The 25764-nt window shown below is 38.7% G+C and overlaps 1 protein-coding gene across 1 annotated transcript in view; it reads left to right on the forward strand.

Moving 5' to 3' along the window:
• The window catches only part of LOC137281527 (uncharacterized), a 209841-nt gene that overhangs the window by 114330 nt on the left and 69747 nt on the right, over positions 1-25764 (forward strand). The window contains exons 21-25 of the mRNA XM_067812809.1: positions 6582-6711; positions 13082-13167; positions 14019-14134; positions 16399-16479; positions 19640-19774. Coding sequence (XP_067668910.1) covers positions 6582-6711; positions 13082-13167; positions 14019-14134; positions 16399-16479; positions 19640-19774 — 548 coding nt within the window. The remainder of the gene's footprint in view (positions 1-6581; positions 6712-13081; positions 13168-14018; positions 14135-16398; positions 16480-19639; positions 19775-25764) is intronic.

The raw sequence follows: 25764 nt of genomic DNA on the forward strand, positions 1-25764 counted from the left end.
AGGATTCTGGTTTTCCGGAATTTATCTGCTCCTAGTTTTCAATGTGCTTACTTCAAGGAGACTTATTCTAGGGCATTCTGCAGTGTTGACGATGTTCGTTTGTGCCCGAACTTTCGGGAATGACTATAAATATATATAAAAAGGCTGGTTGCCGCGTGGAGGGTGACACTCACATTCATTCGTATTTGCTGGAGTTACATCTCTGCCACGCTTGATCATCAAAACCCATCAATGCCTGACCTACATTATCTGCTGTCACACCGATCGCTGTGTTGACATTCTGTATAGTTGATTACCTCTTGTACTGAGTCTTTGGTGAGTTTGCTATACTGTATTTTGTGACCCATTGACTTAGATTTTGTCTCTTTTGAATTGTACCTGAAATCTGCATTGTTATATTTACTTATGACTTTGTATACCTTGCTCTCATTGCATAATAAGAAGATCTGAATATTTTAAATTTGTCTTTGTTTTGTTTTGCTGGTTCACAAGGAGATTTCTTACATTGTTGTCACGGTAAATTCTTAACCATAACAATATCGGGGCTCGTCCGGGATAGAATTCATTTGACATTTTAGACCATTTGTGAAATTTATTTCAAATTTCTGCAAATTTGCAACAAGCTAATTGAGGAACCAGCAAAATGGTGTTTGAACTTGAAAAGTTTGTATTGTCCCCTGACTCTGAGACAATTAGTCAGCTGAGGAAGTCAGATTTATTGCAAATTTCTTCACATCTCAAACTTGATGCCAAACCTGCAATGAGGAAATTTCAGATTTTGATAATTGTGCTGAATCACTATCTATATTGATGAGGGAATTTTTGAAGATGATGTTTTGGAAATGGTGCCATTGGAAGGTTCAGATCAACTCGAAAAAAGAAACTTGAGATTCAATTACAAATTCAAAAGCAAGAAAATAGAAAACAAGAAGAACTGAAAAAGATGGAAATAAATAAGTTTGAGATGGAGAAAGAAATTGCAAGTTGATAGAGAAATTGCTTTGAAAAAACTTGAAAACCCTTCTCTGACCTCAGATTCTTCCACTTTTGACATTGCAAGGCATGCTAGGCTTGTACCTCCTTTTAATGAGAAAGAAGTTGACAAATATTTCCTACATTTTGAGAAGGTTGCAGAAAATCTCAAGTGGCCTAGGGAGTCATGGACTACGCTATTGCAAGCTGTTTTGAAGGGTAAAGCTCAAGATGCTTATTCAGCTTTGTCAGTACAGCAGAGGTCAGACTATGATCTTGCGAACAGCACACTTTTGAAAGCTTATGAGTTCATACTTGAGGCTTATCGTCAGAAATTCAGAAATGCTCACAAAAGGGACAATGAGACTTTTGTAGAGTTTGCTAGGGAAAAGGAAAGATTGTTTGACAGGTGATATGGGTCTAAGGAGGTCACAGATTTGATGGTTTGAGACAGTTAGTGTGGATGGAAGATTTCAAGCAGAGTGTTCATGCTGACCTTAAGACTTATTTGGATGAACGAAAGGTTGATGACTTACATAAGGCAGAAATGTTGGCAGATGATTATTGTTTGACTCACAAGAGTTCTTTTAAGTCTCCGGGTAATACAAAGTTTTCTGGCCAAAAGTGCTTTCCCCCAGTTATAAGACTTCAGAACCTACAGGTTACAGTGGTGTTAGAACAGGTTCAAATTCTAGTGGCAAGCAGTCACATACTTTTCAGTCTAAGCCTAAGACTACCAGTGGTTCTGATCATGTTTGTGCGTATTGTAAGAAGCCAGGTCATTTGGGGTCTGCATGTTACAAACTCCAGTTTAAAAATCAGGCTACAGGTTCCCCAAATGCTTTTGTGTCCATCGCACCTAAGCCTTTCTTTCCAGGTGGTTCTGAGGAGAGTTTCATCTGTGAGAGTAAGTCTCCAGATTCTGTAGTTCAGAAGGAGTTTTTGCCCTTTGGGTATAAGGGTTCTGTGTCACTTATGGGAGATAATTCTACCCCACGGCCGGTTATTACCTTGAGGGATACTGGAGCTCTTCAATCTCTGATTTTGAAGGATATTTTGCCTTTTTCTGATGAGTCTTCAGCTAACTCAGATGTTTGTTTCAGGGTATAGGTGGCAATTCTTCTGCTCCTTTCCATTTTTTAATTTGATCTGAGATCTGATTTCAGGTGAGGTGAAAGTTGGTATTCTTGACTCTCTCCCAGGTGTCGATTTGTTGATTGGTAATGATCTTATGGGGGCTAAAGTTGGCGCTGATCCAATTGTCACTGTTTCGCCAGAGTGTTCAGTTAGTACAGAAAAGTTGGAGGATGAATTTCCAGGTATTTTTCCTTCTTCTGCAGTGACTCGTTCAGTGTCGAAAGGCATTTCTTCCAAGACTTCTTTTCAGAATGATACCATTTATGATTTGTCAGGTACATTCATGGATCATTTTTGGTTTGAGGTAGAAACAGATGACTTATCTTCAAAGAGTAGTAGCTCTTCAGGACTTCTTGATACTTGATAAGTCAGATAGTTTGTCAGGTGGTGAACACATTCTTTCCAGAGAGCAGCTTATTAGTGCACAGGGTGAGGATGTTGAAGTGCAGAAGTTGATTAGTAAGGCTGTTTCTTTTGAGGAGGTTAGCAAGGTTCCAGTTTGGTATTACTACAAGGATGGTGTTCTGATGAGGAAATATAGGTCGCCAGATGTTCCTGCAGAGGATGAATGGAAATTGTACCATCAAATTGTAGTACCAAAATTATTTTGAAAACATGTACTTTCATTGGCACATGAAAGTCCCATGGCAGGTCATTTGGGTGTGAACAAAACTTGTGAGAAAAGTTTGGCACATTTCTTTTGGCCCAGTCTGAGACAAGATGTGGCTAAATTTTGTAAGACCTGTCATGCATGCCAAATTGTTGGAAAACTGAATCAGAAAATTCCTTCCACTCCCTTGAAACCTATACCGGCTTTTGAGGAACGTTTCAGTAGAGTTATTATTGATTGTTTGGGTCCACTACCTAAGACTAAGTCTGGTAATCAGTATTTACTCACAATCATATGTGCTTCTACCAGATTTCCTGAAGCAATTCCGCTTCGTAGGATATTGTTGCTCCTGTGATTGTCAAGGCTTTGATCAAGTTTTTCACCTTAGTTGGTTTGCCAGGTGTTGTTCAGTCTGATCAGGGCTCAAATTTTATGTCTAAGGTGTTTCAACAAGCAATGTACCAGTTAGGTATTAAGCAAGTTAAGTCTAGTGCTTATCATCCAGAGTCACAGGTAGCCTTAGAGAGGTTTCATCAAACTCTGAAGAATATGATCAAGACTTATTGTTTTGAGACAGAGAAAGATTGGGATAAGGGTGTTCATTTGTTGTTGTTTGCTGTCAGAGAGTCAGTTCAAGAACGTTTAGGGTTTAGTCCCTTTGAACTTGTATTTGGTCACAGTGTGCGTGGGCCACTAAAACATTTAAAAGAACAATGACTCAATGACAGACCTGAGATCAATCTCTTACACTGTGTGTCTACATTTATGGACAGACTATCAAAAGCAAGTGAGTTGGCCAGAAAAAAAACTTGAAAGTTTCACAGGAAAAAATGAAGCTAAACTATGATAGAAAGTCAAAAGAGAGAAATTTTACTTGTGGTGAGAAAGTGTTAGTTTTGCTTCCCATTTTGGGTCAGTCACTGAGAGCGAGATATCAAGGTGCATATGTTGTTGATCAAAAGGTTAGCAGCACAGACTACATTGTATTGATGCCTGGTCGTCGTACACAAAAGAGATTGTGTCATGTAAACATGATTAAGAAATATCATGACAGGTCAGAAACCAAACATGTCAATTGTATTGCTACACTCTCCCCAGTTACTGATTGTACTAAAGACAATTGTGAAAATGTTGACAACATTGATGATTGTGAAGTGTGTCCTAAAGGTGAAAATATTCATATAAACATACATAATTATGATATAAATATTAATGACTATGTGGAGTTCAGATCATAGGTCGCAATACATATTTCCATTGATGAACAAAAATGTTAGGAAACATTAATAAAATATTTGAGATATTGTTTCATTGCAAAGAGCAAGCACACTATTAAAACATTCCTGACTTCTTCGGTTCAGTGTATTATCTACTCCGTCTTGAACTGATATTTGGTTTTGGAGTGTACTATGTGAACACTTCTTTATTCTGTGATATCGTACCTGTTTGTAACATTGCTTGTTATTCTTATACTGACAAGTGCTCTTGCAAATGTCGCAAAATTAGGGAATGAAAGGAACTTAGACTGCATAAAAAAACCCTGAATGTTTCTCGGGCAAATTTATTACAAAAGTAACGAGGGTGGTAGGACTTTTTAATCCCCCCGGCATGTTATGCATGGGGGGATATAGTCGACGCCTCATCTGTCTGTCCGTCCATCCGTCTGTAATCTTTTTTTCTTTTGTTTTTTTTTTAGCATAACTCAAAAACGTTCTATCTGCTATTTACAGATTTTTGGCATTTATGTGATTTATTATTTTCTCAATTACTATGGAAACGTTTTGGACTTAGTCTCAAAAGTGAGAGGTGTGTTTCGTTTCAGAGCAGCACTCAAAAACTTCTTAATAACTGTTAGTAAAACCTGGTAGATATGTGTGGCAGACCCCAAGGTTTTTTTTATTTATTTCTCGGGTTTGATGTCTTATGGTGGGAGGGGCTTTGTTTCCGGAGCAGAACTCAAAAACCATTCAATATTTTTCTGCAAAACTGGTAGATATATCAAACTGAACCTGTAGTGGTGCCTTTTGGTATTTACAGGTTTTTGTGACTTCTTATTTTCTTGGCTTCCATGGAAATGTTTCAGACATAGTCTCAAAAGTGAGAGGTGTGTTTCGTTTCGGGAGCAGAACTCAAAAAACGTTCAATATTTTTCTGCAAAACTTGGTAGATATATCAGTCAGAAGCTGAAGTGGTATCTTTTGCTATGTACAGGACCTTGTGATTTATTATTTTCTCGATTTCCATGGAAACGTTTCGGACATAGTCTCGAAATGGAGGGATTTGTTTCGTTTCCAGAGCACAACTCGAAAACCATTTCATATCTTTCAACAGATCTTGGCAAATATATGAGACACATCTTGAAATTGTGACTTTGCTGGTTACAGATATATGGTATTTATAATTTTCATGATTTCCATGGAAACAATTCAAACATAGTCTAAAAAAACAATGAGTAACTCTCAGATTATTTGTCCTTTCAAACATGTTGGGGTCTGGGGGATATGTCATCTTCTGATGACTCTTGTTCTTATAGTGGACAAATGGATGATCGGGATGCAGCCAAGTCAAAATTATTTTCATTGAAAGGAATAAAAAATTGTTGCGCACACAAGTACAAGTGACATGCCAATGCCTGAGAAACGCTTTACTATCCCCTCCGGCATGTAATGCTGGGGGATATAGTGGATGCCTCGTCTGTCTGTCCGCCCGCCCGTCCGTCCGTAATCATTTTGTTTCCAGAGCATTACACAGAAACAGTTCAATATTTTTAGACCAAACTTGATAGATATAATAATCTAAGCCTATAGTTGTGCTTTTTGCTATTTAGAGAGTTTATGCATTTATATTGTTTTTTGTTTTTCCATGGAACATTTTGGTGTTTTTCTTATGTTTGGGGAGTTTCGTTTCCGGAGCAGAACTCAAAAATCGGTCAATATTTTTGTGCAAAACTTGGTAGATGTATCAATCAGAACATATAATGGTGCCTTTTGCTAATTACAGGGGGTTTTTTTATTTGTTATTTCTTGGTTTCCATGGAAACATTTCAGACATAGACTCAAAAGTGAGAGATGTGTTTCGTTTCTGGAGCAGCACTCAAAAAATGTTCTATATTTTTCTGCAAAACTTGGTAGATATATCAGTTAGACCCTAAAGTGGTGTCTTTTGCTATGTACAGGTTTTTATGGTTATCGTTTTTTTGCCGGTTTCCATGGAAACGCTTCGGGCTTCGTTGCCGGAGCAGAACTCAAAAACGTCTAAATATCTTTCTTCAAAACTTGGCAGATATGTAGCAGAGACCCTAAAGTGGTTCCTTTTGCTGTTTACAGATTTTCGTGATTTATCATTTTCCCAGTTTCCTTGAAACGATTCTGACTTAGTCTCAAAATGGAGGGATGGACTTCGTTTCTGGAGCACAACTCGAAAACTATTCAATATCTTACAGCAAAACATGGCAGATATATGAAACAAACCACAAAGTGGTGCCTTTTGCTGTTTACAATGTTTTGTCTTTTTTATTTTTCCTGATTTCCATGGAAACAAAAGGCTTCATTTCCAGAGCACAACTCGAAAACCATTTGATATCTTTCAACAGATTTTGGCAGATATATGAGATAGATCTTGAAGTGGTGCCTTTTGCTGTTAACAGATATATGGCTTTTATATTTTTCGTTACGTCCATGGAAACGATTCAAACTTAATCTAAGAAAACATGAAGTAACTGTCAGATGATTTGTCCTTTCAAATATGTGGGGGCTGGGGGGATATTTCATCTTCTGATGACTTGCTATAAGAATGTGATGGGGAAATTATAAAAGATATATAAGTACTGGATATGGATGATGATAATTGTTATATACTCTAGGAATATCACTGCATGCTGATGTGAGAGCTGCCAATCAGCGACGTCGAGTTCACCTGACCGTGGAGTTGCCATGGAGTGCAGACAAGGCTGTGCAGCAGTTAGGACGCTCGCACCGCTCCAACCAGTCCAGGTGAGTTGATCATTGTTGTTTATCATGCACGATGCTTTGTGGGGAAAACTGGTCACAGTGGTTATTGTGACATCAGCCTCGCTTAAAACTCACTAGCCATCAGGAGCACATGAGCTGAAGGGATATTCTTCAAGTCATATCTGTTTGTTGAATACAGATATGATTCATTGATAGTTGAAATCAAGTATCAAAAATCTCTTCAACTCGTAATAGAATACAACATGTTGATGTTCAGACAGTTTATTTGTACTCTGAAAAATTTTCCACTTTCTTTTGGTTATTTATTTCTATTAGACTATGGGTAAAACAAAAAGATAAAAGTTTATCACAGCTTCAAAGAATGAAAAATCATACCCTCAGGATTAACACTCTGACTGCTGGGAGACTGTTGTTACCCAATATTCATTTATTGTTAGGTGAGAGGCTTGCCAAGCCCATTTTCAAACTCTGAGGTTGGAGTTCATTTTAACACCCAAATATGTCAGTAAGTCGTGTCTCCAGGGCTAAAGCTCTTTGGAGACCTCATTAAGGGACTAGAATATCTGGACTGCCTCGGATTACTACCTCCAAAGAGATTGTGCTCTGAAGTTAAGTCAAGGGAACATGGTGTTATGAGCAACCTTTGCTTCATGCAAATGTAATAGGCACCCTTTGGGAGTGACAGGAGTTCAATGCAGAGTGTACCTCGGTGTTTCCCTGTTCATGGTTTGTTATAGACTTTGTGTTGTGTAATTTTAATATGTGGTGGAAAACTATGAACCAGTGAAACAGTGTACACTCTTCTTCGGTTCAGTGGCATTTGTCATCTCTTTCAACAAAATATGACACAAGACAGAAGTGTAAACAATAATAATAATTTATTCTGTTAAATAGACATAAGGAAAATAAGCAGAACAAATTATAACAGAAACTGAACAAAAATAACTCTCTCTCTCTCTCAATGTTTTAACAAAAACAAAACCTATTTCCTACCCTAGTTCCTACAACTACTTCATTCCAAACACTAATTTCTCCCCCAACCCTCGCTACCTACATATTAACCCCATAAGATATACTATATCATCATGTATTTTTTTCCTACCCGGCTACAGTCTAAAACTGCTGATCAATACGAGTCCTAACAAAACAAACCAACACTAACGAGCCAGAGGGAACATCCCCCATATAGGCAGTGGACTTACTTCCTCGGAACACTGATACGCAAGACAGTGATATCAATTGCATCAGGCTCTTATATACCCCGTAAGTTAACCTCCGAAAGGTCACAGCGAGGTGTTATGATTGACTAGGCAATAATAAACAACTTCACTGCAGCACTGCGCACCTTCCGCTTCCGCACCCAACATGGCGGACAGCGAAGGAATTATACGGCAAATACCCAGGTACACTACATGACCGACGAAGGAAATTCCAAAGCAATTTTACTGCCAAACGTGAGTAATAAGTAGAATAAATGACTGCCAGATAATATGGTGCTTGCACAATAGACCAATCCAGTCCGGGCCGATTAGCCGCGCCCACTTCGTTTTTTGATGTTGGGGGCACAACCTCTGACAATGGCGTCACCTCCGGCGAAACCTACGTAGTTGAGAACTGTGTTGATGAATTCTCTTTGTGGTACTTTGGTATCTGTCGTTTGTGAATGATATTTAAAGGGGAAACTTTTACGTATTTTATTTTTGATATATCTTATTTGACAGACAGTAATTAGCTAGTGAAAATGAGTTATATGGCCGATGAAAAATCATCGCGGCCAGCAGCTGCGTGTTGGAATCATATTTTTTGTCGAAATAATTAATCTGTCTGACATTTCACGTCCGTCTAAGAAAAATGCAGGGAATTGAAACTGAAGTATGTTATTTGTTTCTTTACCTCTAGACTCACATCATAATTCTATAATAACCGGGATCACACCCACATGTTCAAGTTGCAGATCGTTTCGGTATCTATAAATAGATTGTCAACACTGTGCGAGGAGCCTTCAGTTCGATCTCTTATCCGATGTTCAAATTTAGTTCAATCACTTATGTGAAATCATCGGTTTATACCTTTGAGTAACAAACCAGAAAAATATTTCCATACTAGTAGAAACATACTCAAAAGCAAATATTCAGCAGCTAATCTTCAGTAATTCTCAATAAAATTTCCCTCTTCAAATCTGTACACCATCCTAAAATGACGCTTAATCTATGGAAATATGTTTTTTTAATCATCCTATTCAATTTATTTTTCTGTGTGTACTTTGTTGTGGAATCCTAATTCACAAACTTTCACAATACTGGACTTTATGAACTGCCAGATTTTATGTTCAGGTATATAACACCACCATAACACAAAGAAGATCCAGGATACACTCTGCAACTGTACACTGACCCATCTTTCAGAAACAATAAAATCCCTGAACAGAGGATCCACAGTTACCAAAACAGTTAACTAGGTTTCTTCAGAGATAATTACTAATGGACATAATGTGCAAAGGATATCTTCAAAATTCAAAGCATTTTGTCCAAAAAATTACATATGTACATAAAAATAAAGAATAATAATAAAATTACATTGTACATCATTGCTTCTTAAACAATGCGCTAGTAATCTTTGTTTTATTATATCTGAGACCATATCCCTAGAGGACATAACACGAAATCTGATCTATTTCCTTTTCTGGAATACTTACTAATGTCATCAAAACATTAAAGTTGTTTGAAAAAGTGGTAAAAGTCATAACAAAACTTTAGGAAAATGCCCTAAAGCATTCACATCCTGCAAACCAGTGTGCAATTTAAAATGAAGCTAATTTTCCAAATAACCATTCATCAACACACCTTGAACAATTTGTCAATCTTGATAAACACCATTTTGGCTTAGTCATAAAACATTTGTAACCTCCTCAAAAGCTGGTGATTTCTAAGAAGCATCACATCAAATCTGTGTTAAATGTGTGTTTCAATATACATGGATAGTCAATTGTGATTTTGTAAGTTATTCTGTTACAAGACAGTTAATACCTCACCAGGGTGTTGAAGTAACTTTTATATGAGTGACGATAGGAGTAATCACTTTCAGACTAATCTTATTAGAAAATGTATTATTTTTTTTAAAAAATATCTTAAAGCAGAAACTAGTTACTAAGGAGCCAAGAAACTAGTGCCAAGTTATTGCCCTGCCATGACATGTCTGTAGTCTTGTCTAAGTATCCCTGATTCTGCTTTCAGACCACATGAATCGAATATGTCACTCAGTTAGGTATACTTATAATTGACTATATTACTATATATTTTATTACCTTTCTACGTTTATTCTAGGATGCAAGATTTTTAAAAGATATCTTGCTATCATTTCCATTGAAGTAATTAAAATGACAGTTTTACTGACTGTATTATTCCTAAAGTGTACCAATGTACCACTCCTATATGAAAGGACCCGTGAAAGTCCCGGGGTAGAATAGGCCTTCAGCAACCCATGCTTGCCATAAAAGGTGACTATGCTTGTCGTAAGAGGCGACTAACGGGATCGGGTGGTCAGGCTCGCTGACTTGGTTGACACATGTCATCGGTTCCCAATTGTGCAGACCGATACTCATATGGTTGATCACTGGATTGTCTGGTCCAGACTCAATTATTTACAGACCGCCGCCATATGGCTGGAATATTGCTGAGTGCGGCGTAAAACTAAACTCACTCACTCACTCACTCCTACATGAAAGAAATATATTGTAACAAAAATTAGAAACAAATAATATTCTCTTAGTTAAGAAATACAATTTGGTTTAATTCCCTCCAATATTCCAGAAAGTCACTAGACTATTCTTCTCGCATAGTTTTTGTCTCGATCCACATCTCTTTATGGAAATTCCAAAATATTTAAGGCATGGTTTATAGACACTTATTTGAAATTCTTTTCATATTTTGGATATTGCGTGATAAACATCTGCTTACACTGTTCCTTTGAATAAAAAATATTACTCTTCAAATATTTTGCGCTATCAACAGATAGTGTACTGCACAGTAGCCCTTCAGATTGTGCTTTTGAAACTTGACAACAAATTTAAGACTATCTAAGATCGAAGGCAACCATATTATCACATTGTTTTTTAATGTAACAAGTTTTGCCATGTTGGTCTTCCCTAACCGAAATCAGATCGCTATCAGATTTGTTTACATTGTGTCACGGCCTTCTCGCCTTCTCGTTTCAGCTTTATTGTCTAACCAAACCAATCCCCAGTATTGACTAAAACGATAAGCAAAAACAATTTTGTAGCTACAAAAAATATCCGTGTTTATGACACTTGTGAATCCTTAAACTGCTAGTTGTTGTCATCTAATTGGTAATGGTTTTGCATGTGTGCGAAAGTGTGGAAATTCATCGCATTCGTTGATCAATCTCAGGTTTTTTTTGTCTTCACCCAAAAGGTTTGTTGAAGGTACTCCTGAAATCGCAGCAATGTATAATAGATATTGCGAGTGTGAATGGCATAATTTGAAGCTCATCGCTTCGGAGGCTTCATTTGACCCTGGAAATAAGTCTGACAAATCCACAATGCACGCCCAGCCTGCTGACTGGCCGAAATCGACGCACACACCAGCTTTGATTGACAGGCTGGATCGGTCTATTGGCAAAGATGTAATTATAAGCCACCTAACCTATTTGTTTACATTAACAAAACCACATGTGTAAAAAGCCACTCAACCCGCCGATATATGAACACAAACAACCCCAAAACACCATAACGCAATATTATTCCACCTGACATCCCGTTTCTACTCTATAAATTACCCGACCTCCTACACTAAGCATACCTGGGGCAGAGCCACTAGACCATTACTTTGAGCTGGAGGACTGCACACCTTCCAGGACTTTTTTTGAGTACATGCTATCGTAATATTTGACAAAGTAAAAATACAGCATTGGAAAAAGAAGACCTACCAGTTCATTGCACCAGCTCCTTGCACAATTGATAGCAGGGCTTGTACAGTGGTTAGAACTCACTCTGGATCTACCTTGAACGTCATAAGCAGCATGGACAGCAAGCAACTCAGTGGATTACTGTTTAGAGTGTGCCAGCCAAGCACCAACTGATTGTACAAGAGAGCAAGTAGGGAATGCTTAAGGGACACAGACCAGGATCCAGTAAGAGGATAAGAACACAAGAGTAACAAGACCGATCAAACAGATTTCTCCATGAACCACTTTTAAGTATTATTTGATGTTGTATGGGTTGGATCTCAAAACTGGGTTGGACATATTTCCCAGGTTCTCTTGGCCAACTTCGTTGGGCAGTTTACTATCTGAATGGATCTTTAACTTCACACGATGTAGTCCTCCATCTAATCTGAATCCAGAAAATTGTTATCCTATCTACCCTTATCTAATTAATGTTTAATGGCGGGTGCGAGGAGGCATTGGTTCTGCTAAAAGGATGGATGATCGCACGTTTCAGCCCTTCAATTTAGATTCAAACCTCTTTCCTCTCATCCGGACCCCACATGGACCAGATTGGGCAGAAGCCATAAACACCTTTGGTTGTTGACATGATCGGTGTGACCATGTGAGAAATTGTGGTTGTCAAAAACCACTAATCTGATTTTATAACCTTTTTATAACCTGACTTATGTCTTTTTATCTGGTTGTGTGGTTGGATGCCAGTCTAAAATATGTTTCATTACCAAAACAGGCCTGACAAAAGACACTTTTCACTGACAATATTCTGAACATTCTCTTGTGCATTGACATATGTTAAGGTCCTGTTATATACTGCTGCTGCAACTTGTCCTATTGCGTTTTCATTTCTTTTGGTCAACTCCAAAACTGTTCAGTATACTTTGTTGGGTAATTATTGATCTTGAGGGGTCACTAACTGACATCAGAGATTGACTTCTTTGAGTGGCATTTTAGAAGTTGAGAACTGCAATATAGAACAAACTTTATGGATGACAGCTTCTTTTATTCTTGAGAGTACAATGGTCCAAGAATCTGCACCGAAATGTCACTTTTACGAATGAAAGAAGTTGTTATCCATAAAGTTTGCTCTGTATCAGAATTAAGTTCTATATATACTATTTCCTTTGAAAATTTTTACTTTTCAATTTGAAAATCTCCTTATTGCCATTTTCTCTGATAATTTCAAGGTCATGAATAATTTCACGTAAAAGCTTTCTGTTTCACTTTCTCAAAATGTATCAATAAATTTGTCTTTAGAGTTGATATATGACTTCTTTAGATTATAGAAAAAGGAGTTAAAATACAGAAGAGAAGTATGTTTTTTGTTAAACATATTCAAAACAATGTCATTTTTTCAGTTTTGTTTCTGCAGGCATAAAATGGTCTCAAAGTGTGTTTTAATTCATCTTCTTTCCTTTATTATGTGTATCAGTGGTCCATTGTACAAGCTCCTAACTACCAATCTTGGAGGGGAGAGGAGATTTGCTGCTGCTGTTGCTCGCAGATTACAATCACTGGGTATGTTAATATCCCTGTTCTTTCTGACTGAAAGTCATGTGAGCGTGTTTGGGGGCCTTCGTTCAGCATGTGTCATTGACCATGTCAGACATTTTGTAAAAGTAGTTTGTGGGTCTACTCAGAAAATCTGTTTGAAAATTAAATAAAGTTGGTATAGGTTTTGTTTTCAGAAAATATTATTTTCTCTTAATTAATAATTAATTATATATCTTAATTCTCTTTTGTTTTGAAAATGTAGTTATTGTAATTTTAAAACAAGTAAATGGAAATCACACTTCAGTTGTTATTGATGCTGCATATGATACAAAGTAACCATTATTACAATAATACGTCTATATACCCCACCTCTTTTACATCGTTGCCATGTACCCTGTATCTTTTCTGTCATCACACTATTAAGATACTCAACTTTTCAACAAGTGTATGACATGAACAGGTAACATAATACAAAATGATACAAAGATTTGTTATTTAGCACATATAGCTGAAAATATCCATTTAAGATGCAGTGCATGTGTTGTGGTTGTTAAACCTGGACATGTTGATGTAAGGTGCCAGGGGTCATGTAGACACTCTGTTCACTGAATACCCGCTCAGTACATATCATGTTTCCCAAGGCTCTTGCACATGTTTTATGAATGTTAAAATATGTGAATGTCTTTTTTGTCAAAGACTGTCATATTTTTCGTGGCAGCATAGGCAACTGAAGTCCCTTTATAGACGTATCACAAAATGTTCTGAGACCTAGAATTCTGTTATGACCTCTTGTGTTAGATGGAGAATGAATGTGAACTACTCTATCTCTTGTGCTCCAGTTGTCGTCAACAAACTAAATGTGTTTTGTGCATCAGGTGCCCTGACGAAAGGTGATAGACGGGCAGCAACAGGAGCTGACTTGACAGAGTTTAATTTTGACACACCTTATGGACGAAATGCATTGAGAAGCATGTACCACTGTATTTGCCAGGTAAGTAGAGCCCCACACTAGAGAGACGTATAGGTAAAGCCAAGTTTGCTGACCCTGCTGAAGCATCATTGTGGGTCAATACAGGTCCCTTAGTGCTGCAAATACAGTTTGTTATACTGTTAGTTGTAATTCCAACATGCTGTATTATTACAGTATTAGACAGGGTGTACAAGTACTTGATCAAGTTTTGGCCGAATAGTCCAATATAGTGACTCCTTCCCAGGTAACAGTTTTAATCTCATACATATACTAGTTTCATTGGGTTGACAAATTAGGAGATAATACTATTGTGTTTACATTTTGGAAGTGATTATTGTTGGTTGAATGCTGCTAACTGTCATTTAAGACCCAACTTGTTAGTGTTTTGGTTGCACTGTGGATAGAGCTTTCTAAATAGTTTTTTAAAGAAACAATTTTTAAAACTGTCAAAAGTTTTAATTATTTCCACAACAAAGTTTTCTACTCTTTAGTCAAATGCATTGCAAGTTGCGACATCTGTACTCGAACGTTACTTGTTATGTTATGACAGCTTTAATGGAATGAGTTATGTAATAAGAAACAACCCTCAAACTTCAAAAATAGATTCGTCTGTTTGACCATTTATTCTGACATCATTGGCACATGCCATTTTCAAAACGTGGCTGTTGAGGATCCAAGTCATTGCTCTGCTTAGTTCCAAAGGTAGTTATTTATGAAAAGCTGACTGTTGTCAATTTTGAAAAGATCAGACGTCGAAGACGAAGAAGCAGTGATTATGTGATTCGATTTACATGTTGAATCTGCCACCCTTTGATGATGACCGCCTTGCAAAATTGCCAAATACGGACGTTTTTGAGCGATTGATGAATCAAGGCTACCCGATGACTCTATCATGTTACTTTCTATGATAAAAGCATTCAAACTCAATTCCAATACACAATATAAACAAACTATATCTAACATATAGACCCATGAAGTTCTGAGGTAAAATAGGCCTTCAGAAACCCATGCTTGCCATGAAAGGCAACTATGCACGTCGTAGAAGGCAACTTACAGGATCAAATGGTCAGGCTCGCTGACTTGGTTGACACATGTCATCGGTTCCCAATTGAGCAAATCGATGCTTCTGCTGTTGATTACTGGATTGTCTGGTCCAGACTCAATTATTTACAGACCGCTGCCATATAGCTGGAATAGTGCTGAGTGCAGCAAAATTCATCCCTACATATACAGCATGTACAGCAAATCGTTAGTAAATATTTAGCCAATGTGTTGAAATTCGGTGACAGATAACATAGGCTCCAGTTGATTTTGATGACCTTGACCTTATTTTCAAGGTCATCCCAACTTTTTTACCCCTTTTCAAATTTTTGTGAACACGATATCTCATAAACTGTTGTACGTAATGTCTTCAAATTTGGTGACAGCCTACATTCGGCGATTACACAGACATTAGTTGATTTAGGTGACCTTGATCTTATTGTCAATGTGACAACAACACTTTGTTCTCTTTTCAAACTTGTGTTAACGTGATATCTCATAAAGCATTGCAACCAGTTTCTTCAATTTTGTCAACAGCCTTCATTGGATGATTATGCAGAAGAAGTAGTGAATGTTATAAATATTACAGTCTTCTTTAGCAACAGGGGACATTGCCATATTAGTGGCAAACATATGTTTAAATTCTATGGAACAAAACTGGATGTATGTAATAAATATGCTGTTAAAAAAAGTAGTTAGAAATATTTAGGAGATTTATCAGAGTCAATCAGTGTTGATGTGATAATATTGAATGTTCTGAGAGTGCATCACCATTTGCACTTCCTTACAACCCTAGCTATGGAATGTAGTCTCTTTTGAAAGATGATTGGTGTATGGCATGTAATTTGCATATGTACAATTTTCATTTTAAAACAAACAACTAGAAACAAACAGTAACGAATGTGTGATGCAAGATGAGTGTCAAAATTAATGTTCTCAGTGATTTCTCGACCTTGAAAACCTTCAAAATCAATAATGGGGCCCCATGCACGTATGGGGGGCTACTGCCCTGTGCACCTGCATATCATGCGTTGTGTTTAGGGATGGTAATAGAAATGTTTGTTAATGTTTACACTTCCCATCCAAATTGAATGTTCAGGTTACCCTACCTTTTTTTGGAGAGTGTAGAATATTTTAAGTAAGATCTGATGTATCTATTGTCTTGTGGCGTTTTCACATCACTCGATGACAGAAACATACTTCCTACACAAGATATATCTATCCTCTGTGTCTTTCTGTTCCAGAAAAAACTTGTTGCTGGTGTGTCTCTATCTAAAATGACAAATGGAGAATATGACTTTGATCAGTTGAACACTGTGCTGCAGGTGAGTGCTTTCATGTTGTGAAACTTTCTATGCCAGGTTTTACATGACTGAATGTTAAAGGTCACATATACTCTAATAGGGTACAAATGCAAAATCACTTACTGACATTGTTATAAATGAAACTCTGTCATTAAAACTGCTCATTTCGATCTTTAATTACCTTAAATCGACCTTTTTGTCAACAGTGCACAATTCTCAGCCGCAAATGAAATTTCAACCAATCAGAGCAGCGCGTCTCCGTGACGTAATAGTAGGTATAGTAATGAGGGTCTGTGCAGAATTCATCTACATTTCAGAGGGTAAATTCTTTCGTTTACAGGTTTGTACAAACCTGAAATCGCGAAAGCTGTTGTGAAAATGAAAGCTATATGTTCTCACAATCTACTATCATTTAGTTTTGTCTCCTGCTTTACCTTGTTTTCGACTTACAACCCTTGTTTTCACAGACGATTCTGTCAAAATCACTTGGTGTCGCTAGGTTGTAATCCGTGTGAAGTGGTATAAACCTACTTGTTATTTGTCATCATTCACTTGATGCTCAGTTAATGAATTTATAACAGGTATAATTAGTGGTAACGCCACTTAGATTACCTGACAAAGGCCCCCATTTGGCATTTCTTGTGTCTGGATTGATCAAAGGATTAACCGATAACACGCTGATTGATTAATTAGTTTTGTGCAGATTTAAATGGGGGATTTGTCAAAAGGTAGTGTTTATGTATGTACATTTACAAATCTAATACACTCTGTCGTATCTGTGTCTATGTAAAAACAGCACCCTTCTTTCAAAGGATTAACCACCAATACATTGATTGATTGCTCATTATTGGTGAACTAAATAACTTTTTAAAAAGAATGACGCACATTATGCAATCAGTGGCCAGGTGTTCTATCTTGGGTAACCAATGAAACTGTACAGCAATGTGAAAAACCTGAAACGATACATTTCGTATATTCGATTGTTGAAAGACACATCACTTGGGAAAACTGCAGATGATTTATATATCACTCGTTTTTGTGGATATTGATGGATACATTCCTCAAACAAGGTAAGAGCCTGACATTGCTCCTATAACTTTAATTTGTTTTAATTTTAATATTTGCATTTTGTTTTTATCAAGTTGTTGTATCTTTTAACAAAATCATTGTTTTCGTCGTGAAGTTGTAATGATACAGACGGCATACACTAGGGCATGTGTGCGAATTATGATTCATATAGGCAAACTATACAATGTATGGATATTACACTCCTGTGATACATTCGCAGATCGCTTCTTTCTGTTAAGTTTCAAAATGCATACAAGTATTATTATAAAGTAATTAGGATCATGAGACCAAATATAAAGACGTATATTGACAAGTGTCTACATACTGGTGAGTGAACGTTTACAAACCAAGTAAATTGAGCAAGTGTAGAAATTTATCGCGCAGTATTTTCACTTCGACCCCGACCTCACTTATGTTACAGTACAAGTTATGTCATGCAAACTCCTTTTGGCCATGATTCAAATACACATTTAACTACTGGTAAAAAGTAGTTTGGATTTTCTAACTTGATGAAAAGAAACCATAATCTCAATAATTCTAACCAACTTTTAGCCGATGCCATTTTAAAAAATGGCAGCGCCCTGTCTGAAGATAAATGCTATTTAAGTTTCTTTTCACCGACTTACAAAATCAAAATTACTTTTCACTGGTAATAAAATATGTATTTTATTGATGGACATTAGGATTTTACATGATATTGCTTATAACATAACAATTTCACTCTTCGAGTGAATCGAAGCGGGGACCGATATAATATTATTTACAAAAATATTGGCACTTCGACCACAACCTCGCGTCCAAGGAAGAAATCGTTGTTTTTATGCAAAATCCTTTTGGTCAGCAATGTGTAGTAAGCAGTCTTTATTTAAAAACACTTGATGAAACTTGAACTCCCATTTTCTATCCTGGAAGCATGGTAGGGTGCGAACCATCCGATTTACCACAGGCTTCCACACGCTCGCTTCGCACACACACAAAACCAATTTAAGTACAAACTACGTGGTCTGGTGGAAATCTGTGCATGGTGACACCATCACCTGACCCCAAGGAGCAATTGACGGCAACACAACAATTTGGCATGTCTTTGGTGACGTCGAGAAATCAGGAAAATGACGAGCTTGCTACACATTTTCTATGCAATTAGTTGGAAATCGTTCCTTCATGTCCGGTTCTCTGGCGACAGTGTTACATAGCCAGTCTGTGGTTTCGTTTGCTGGCGAGAGAGAAGCAGACGGCTTTTTAGCAACTTTTAATTGATGGTATTAATTAACAAGGTTTTTTTTAAGAAAGATGGTGTTTCGTTTATGACTAACCAGAAGTCTTTCATATACAGTGATAAAATGAGTACCAAAAAATTGAGTTTAGTGGTCCTTTAAGTTGGGTTACATCATGGAATGGCCTCATCAAAAATATCAGGAATGAACAAAAGTGAGGAAAAAGCCTCACATACAGACCTATGATAACACCCATATTTCGTCCAGCAGTCGCTTCCCATCTTTGAACAGCAGCAGTGTTGAAATGCCTCAGTGGCCTTGAATCTGTCATTTTTGTTTTAAAAAACACATTCTTTTTAAGTGTTTTCTTACTACTTGAAATTACAATTTTTTGCATTTTTACCTTTTGCTATCTTGTCATTTTAGTTTCTTGTTGCCCATGTTGATCTATTCCAAACAAGACCAAGGATGCCTACAATTTTGTGTTGAACAAATATCATATGTGTGCCATGATATCATTCCTCTCATTGAGTCATTGATGTTTTCAGTCAAAAACAAAAGCCATAAGAAATACTGAAATTTAAGTAACATAATTTCAGAGGCATCTGGAATTCTGATTGTATCTTTGTTCTGTCTTAGACTTTAACAAATAACTGTGTAAATGAAATATTAATGACATGCAGTGAAATTTCTCATATCTATGCAGGGGCAGTGGGGTAGCCTAGTGGTTACAGCGTTGGCTTATCATGACGAAGACCTGGGTTCAAATCCCCACAAATGTACAATGAGTGAAGCCCATTTCTTGGGTCTCCCGCCATGATGTTGCTGGAATCTTGCTAAAAATGGCGTAACACCAATCTCAGTCAGTCACATCAATGCTGCTAATGTTGTACCTTCAGGAGAGTCTTGTGTTGATGGGCCTGGTGGAGGTAGACGTTCTCCGACTTGGAGCAGCCGTCAAGGACAAGGATGCAGGGGATGTCAGCAAGTTCCTCAACAGAATTCTTGGACTTAGCGTGGAGAAACAGAACTTGGTCAGTCTCGTGTAACCATTGTGAAATTACAGGTGTTTTCCTAAACCTTTTGTCAAGGTTACAAATTCATCAAACTATTTTTCTTTGTACCAAAACACATTATATCGCTTCAAGCAAATGAACATGAAAAATCATATATATTTTTTCACTCAGGATGCAAAATTTACTAGGAAAAGGCCGTATGATTTACCATTTCAGTTGGACATGCATTTATTTTCATGCTAGGCTTATTTTATTCACAGGAATAAGTATTACCATGTGTATTTGTCCTATAAACAGAGCGGAAAATAGCGATCACCTCCACACAAATATTTTCTTAGTTTTAGCCAAAATATGTAAATCCAATAATAAAGAGGAAATATATTCTTACGAAATATGTCCCTCTAACCCTTAACTAATTTTTTCTTCAAATTAATTTGAAGTCTACATGTTTAGCTTTAATGAAAACCAAGAATTCGCGGGGGGTTTCCCACGTGGTCCACCATGCACTATCTGCAGAAGATATCTCTCTGACTAAGCTCAAGACAACTCACAATTTTTCTGTGACTCATATGATTGCATCTATTTGCTTGTTGCCTGAAAAAAATTTGGCTTTTGCTTTCTGTGAGGTTTTCCCTTCAGTTCAACTGTGGTTCATCCCTCAGACCGAAAAAACTGTACAGCATGTGGTCTCCTCAAGATCCTCACACTGATTGTTTGGACTGCTTTGAAACTGCTTTCTCCTTTGTGTTCAAATGTTATGCCAGTCAGCCTTTATCACACTTTCATTTGTGATGTATGTTTTAGTAATAAAAAGGAGCAAGAGAAGATGCCTCAGGACCCCTGATAAAGTGCTGTTTTAAAACTAGGTTATCACTGATAATCAGTTGGTCCTGTGCGAGGCGTCCATCCCTGTCCTGTCTCATTTGGATATTCGTCACAGAGGAGGCTTGCAGTTTAAAAGTGTTCAGAGACAAAATTACAGGACTGGTGGATTATTTTTCCCCAGAAGAGGTCCATTAAGCAGGATAACACACCTCCACCTAAGAAATCACTAGATCAAGAACACCATCAGTTACTGTCACATCATTCAAAGTCAGACTGTCCCCATTTCAGACAAAACATATATCCCAGTGATCATGCTGTGAGAATACCACTCTTTCCTACACTGTCATTTCAGGGTCTAGTGGACAGCTGTCTGTCAGTGTTTGTAGATAGTTGGATAATCATTACGACTTAATTATCAGTCGACAGTCAGAGTTATCTAAAACTGGGAGTCTGGAACTTACATGGATGGTCATCGAGTTGAAGTCCTCAGTTCTCAGACCAAGGCTTTACCCTCTGGTATTCCTGGTTCCTGGTGATCACAGACATGAAATACTGTACCAGGTATGCCTGAAACGACGCTCAAGTTTCAGATAGGGTCTATTTGGAATCAATGACAGACCAGACAAAATGAATACCAAATGTGAATTTCTCATGTGTGGAGTTATTTGTGCAGATACCATGCCAGGACTCGGGTTGTTGGATGATCCAGTACACATCAACATATTCAAGATGAAGGCCATTAACTTAGTCAATACAGCACTTTTTTTTAAAAAAAAGTCCATTTATCTATTATCTTTATCTCTTATCTCCTTATCTCTTTCAGTTAAGTTTTGTGGGAACAGCCTCACATGTCTGTTCGTGATGTCAGTCAGCAAACAAAATCGGTCCAGTACTGAATCCTCCAGCCTATGCTATGGGAATCATTTCCTGCCAAGTTGAGGAATCATCAGGCGACACTTTGCCAAGTAGCCCAGGCATGGCACGCAAAAACATTTTTCGAAACTTCTGTCTCTGCTGGTTGATGAAACTGTACAAGTGCCTATCTGGCCAACTCTACTCTGGCAACCAAGGTCTGCCCCAGTCGGTCACTCTTAGAGAATGGCAGTCCATCCTGCTTCAGCCACTCCAGCGCTTCCTCCTGCCATACATCCAGGCGGACGACCTACACTCAAGGATCATGCTACCATTTCATCTTCATGCTTACACCATTAGTAGACAGTAGAATCTAACATTTGTGTAGGAGTTTCCTTGACAGAGTTCCTCCACCATAACAAGTTTGTTTGTAGACACATCCTTGCAGGGATGGGGTGCACACCTCAACGACCAGACCACCGTGGGACACTTCTGCCAGAAGAGAATCCCTGTAAATAGCTTTTGTTGAACTACCAGGAAGAAAGAGAACACAAACCACTGCACTTTTAACCTGGATTCCGAAAGAAAGAAGAAGTAGTATTCATCGAATCATTTTCTTTGTTGATAATGTATGATTTGGAGTTAAAAGGATTTCCAGTGATTTTGATTGGTTGGTCACCCATTTTGTATACCTTTCCTTGCCATATTTTGCTGCTTCAGGCAGGTAATTTCAGTCTAGAGTCCGTCTTCTCAGACTACGAAAATGCTTCATATTAAGTTGAACAGGGTAAATATCAATAAATAATCCTATTTTACCCCTGAGATTACTAATGTAAAAAATTTATTTACTACATTTAGATAAATCATTGCTTTAAAACACGTCGTCTACTTGTTCCGCCCATGCTACCTGTATGTAGGCCTGAGGCACACCAAGGTACATTTGTAGTTCTTAGGACGTCCTGACCCTGAACAATAACTGTAAAACGTGATTGAACGGGATAGAACGTGTAAGGATTATATAAATTACGATGCTTGTTCGAATTCGATCATAAACAGTTGTCAGTATGTCTACCTCATCTGTGCCAGTAGTATAGGGAATGATAGTCCGAAAACACTTTTCAAAAACCCCTCTAAAAAGCCTCATTTACTAAATGAGGCTTTGGTGGGACCCTTAGCTCTTGCTACTATTGCCCCTACTACAAAGCCACGCCATCACGTTTACCGTGACTTGGCAGGCGGTAACACTGTGCCGTACGGTACGATCAATAATTCTTCTCTTACAAAACCCCTACCCGGCCCACCCCTCAAGTAGTACAAGTTAGGTTCGTCGGCTTTCATATCCACTTTATCTATGTTGTAAGTTTTGACTGACCATATAGGATCGGTGGCTCGCTTACGGCTATCACCCTCGTGTTCCCCCGGCTGGTATAGATACCTCACTAGGACCCTATCTGGTATCTGTTTCTCCTTTCCATGCAATGGAGCAGACGACTCTGCTAACACTGATTTTAGTTTGATAGCGTCTGCCGGTTTCTTACCAGTGAGCCGGGTTACTTCATGGTTGATTGCCGACACCACCTCGGGTAACCTCGTGACCCATTCGGTCGATCGTTTTCCAGGGGTGGTCATCTCCCTAGCATACTGATGGCCGAACAAGCGCTCAGCCAAAGTCCTATTAAATCTCTCAACTATAGCTTGGCTGCGATGGGCTCCAGCCGTGCCACGCCTGACCTTCGTATCGTGTTTGGCTAGCAGTTGTGAAACGGCACCCATGAACTCCCGTCCGGGATCAACTTGCAGCTCTGTTGGCCAAGTCAGCGGGCTGCGTTTGTATATGCGTTCTAATCCTTTGGCTACTTTGGTTGAATCTTTCGTGGTCAAGGGTTCGGCTTCCTTGTAACGACTGGCTACGTCCACTACGGTTAAGGCATACTTGTACCTCTTATCATGAGGTAGGAACAGTAGGTCTGCCTGGTGAATGCTATTAGGTATGTTAATTCCGAAACTCCTTCTAGGTACGTAGCGTGGCGCCGGCAAATAGATCTGCCACAGGGCTTGTTTTTCAAGCCACGCTTTGGCTTTCTCTGGTGATACTCGTGCTATTTTAGATAGCTTATCTACTGCGCTAGCTCCTTTCCAATATCCACGCGGGCTGTAATAAATAGCCTCAAATTTTTTCATGTCCATACGCGTATGTGTTTATACCATCAATAGCTATCCAACGTTTCGTGTCCATAGGCGATAGGGACGTCTTGTTTATAGTCAGTCCGTATATCTTATGTCCATCACTTCTAAGTGTGTTCATCTTATGCCTAAAGGTACGGGTCTTGAACAGAGCCTCCTTGAATCTGGCGTGTTTGATGTGTTGTTTCACCACATACTTCTTAACCCCCTTAGCCTTTCGGATCTCACTATTGTCGGCTTTCAATATGGAGTACATCTTAGGTCTCAAACCTATGTACTCAGCTATTGGCGTGCCAGCACACTCGTCCTTCATCTTACCTAGGACCTTTTTATTTACCGTGCTGTGTATAGTATGGGTCTTAGGATAGTCGCTGGTGTCGTATAAATCGATGTGTTTTTTCATATCCTCGTACACGTCCTCGGTTCGAATCTCCATCAGCAGGGAATCCGTGTCAGTGTACAACACTTCGCACCTGTCGCCGTACTGTTTCTTGAGCTCGTTGTAGTAAAAGTCGTACATCAGGTGTTTGGATAAATCGAGGATACTCATCCCAACGTAAACAGGTCGGTTGAATTTTATGTGACTTTTCTTCATGTGTATGGCAACTAGGTCGTCTGTGAATATTTTATTACGGTTGAATGCCGGACTGGCTATCAATTTCCTGAGCTTGTCTTCCTCACTAGATCTAACCAATTTCACGGTTACGCGTTTCCTCAGGTTTTCCATAGTCTTACCAAACACCGAGTTGTTCATGAGCTTGTAGAGATTTTTCTCAAAATCACTGGTGGCTTTTTTTCGTAGGTCTGTGTTCATTCTGATGTAGGGCTCCATCCATGGGCTCTGGTCGAACATGAGCACCCTGTGTATTTTGGTCAGCCTCATACCCAATGACAGGTACAGCTGTAGGTTGCGATAGTGAACGATGTACTTGGTCTTATTCATTAAGTTAGGCACGAGTTTCTCAACGTCCGCCACACGACCACCTGACAAGTTATGTTGGTACTCAGACATCCAGTCTGTGTTAACCTTCATACGTTCGGGTGCAAGGGGATAGCTGTTGTGCGATGTGTGTAATGCCTTGGGATACTCTAAGTCAACTTCGAGGATATACCCTTTGTTCGAATCTGGTGCAATGCTCATAATATCAATGTTTGGTACCCATTCGAATCCTCCTGTAGGTAGATACTGGCTCATGGCCCAGCCGTACAGGTTATTTGCGTCGAGGTAGAGAATGTGATTGGTTGGTTTGTTAGGATCGTAACCTTTCACGTATTGATTATTTGCTTTCGCGTATCGTTTGGATACCATGGAAATCCCACCTCGCAAGCCTTTCTCAATGAATAGGTGCATGTCGTAATCTGTGAGCAATTCTAAATTAACTCCTGTCTTTTTAAGCAAGGCGTCCCACGACAGACCTGGGCTGGTGTAATACCATGCGGGGTCGAGTTTATACTGCTTGAAACATGTCCGCCGAAACGTCTCGAACACGTCGGCTAACAGCAGTACATCTGTCCTCAAGTACAGGTCGTGATAATCGCCAAGGTTCTTACAACCAAGTTTATTCCATACGTTAATCGCGTGCGAGTAATCGTCTCGTGAGACGGACGCCTCATTCAGCTTGCTATAAAAGCAGTCGATAGGAGGTAATCTGGTCTCTGTGAACTTAGCCCAGCTATCCATGTACTCATATGGGTATACGCCCTTCCTCATGAGCAGGTGTCTAGTCTCGGCGTCTGTGTATCGATCTGTGATAGGGAAGGTATTGTTGGCCTTGACCAGACTGTCGAGTGACGACAGGAGGAATTGAAACGAGTCAATGAACCTAAGTCCGTTTAAGCTGAAGGAGATGTATCTCTCCATGTTGTTGGGGATGCACGATATATTACCATCGATTTTCGCGATGGCCTGCATGATCAAGTGAGAGTCGTATCCTCTCAAGTTGTGAAAGACAACGGGAATGTTTATTGTCTTAGGATTGATTTTAAGCTTGAGGTTGCACGCGTTGTGAGCGGCGCCTCTATACTTACCAGTTGTGTGGCAGTGATCTCTCACCGAATCACCGTTAAGTGGCGAGTCGCACACATGACAGTTAGTGCTACTGGTGTGAGCTATCTTGTCGGCTCTGGTCATACGCATGGGAGCGATT

This window comes from Haliotis asinina, chromosome 4 (genome assembly GCF_037392515.1).
Source record: "Haliotis asinina isolate JCU_RB_2024 chromosome 4, JCU_Hal_asi_v2, whole genome shotgun sequence".
Classification (NCBI taxonomy): domain Eukaryota; kingdom Metazoa; phylum Mollusca; class Gastropoda; order Lepetellida; family Haliotidae; genus Haliotis; species Haliotis asinina.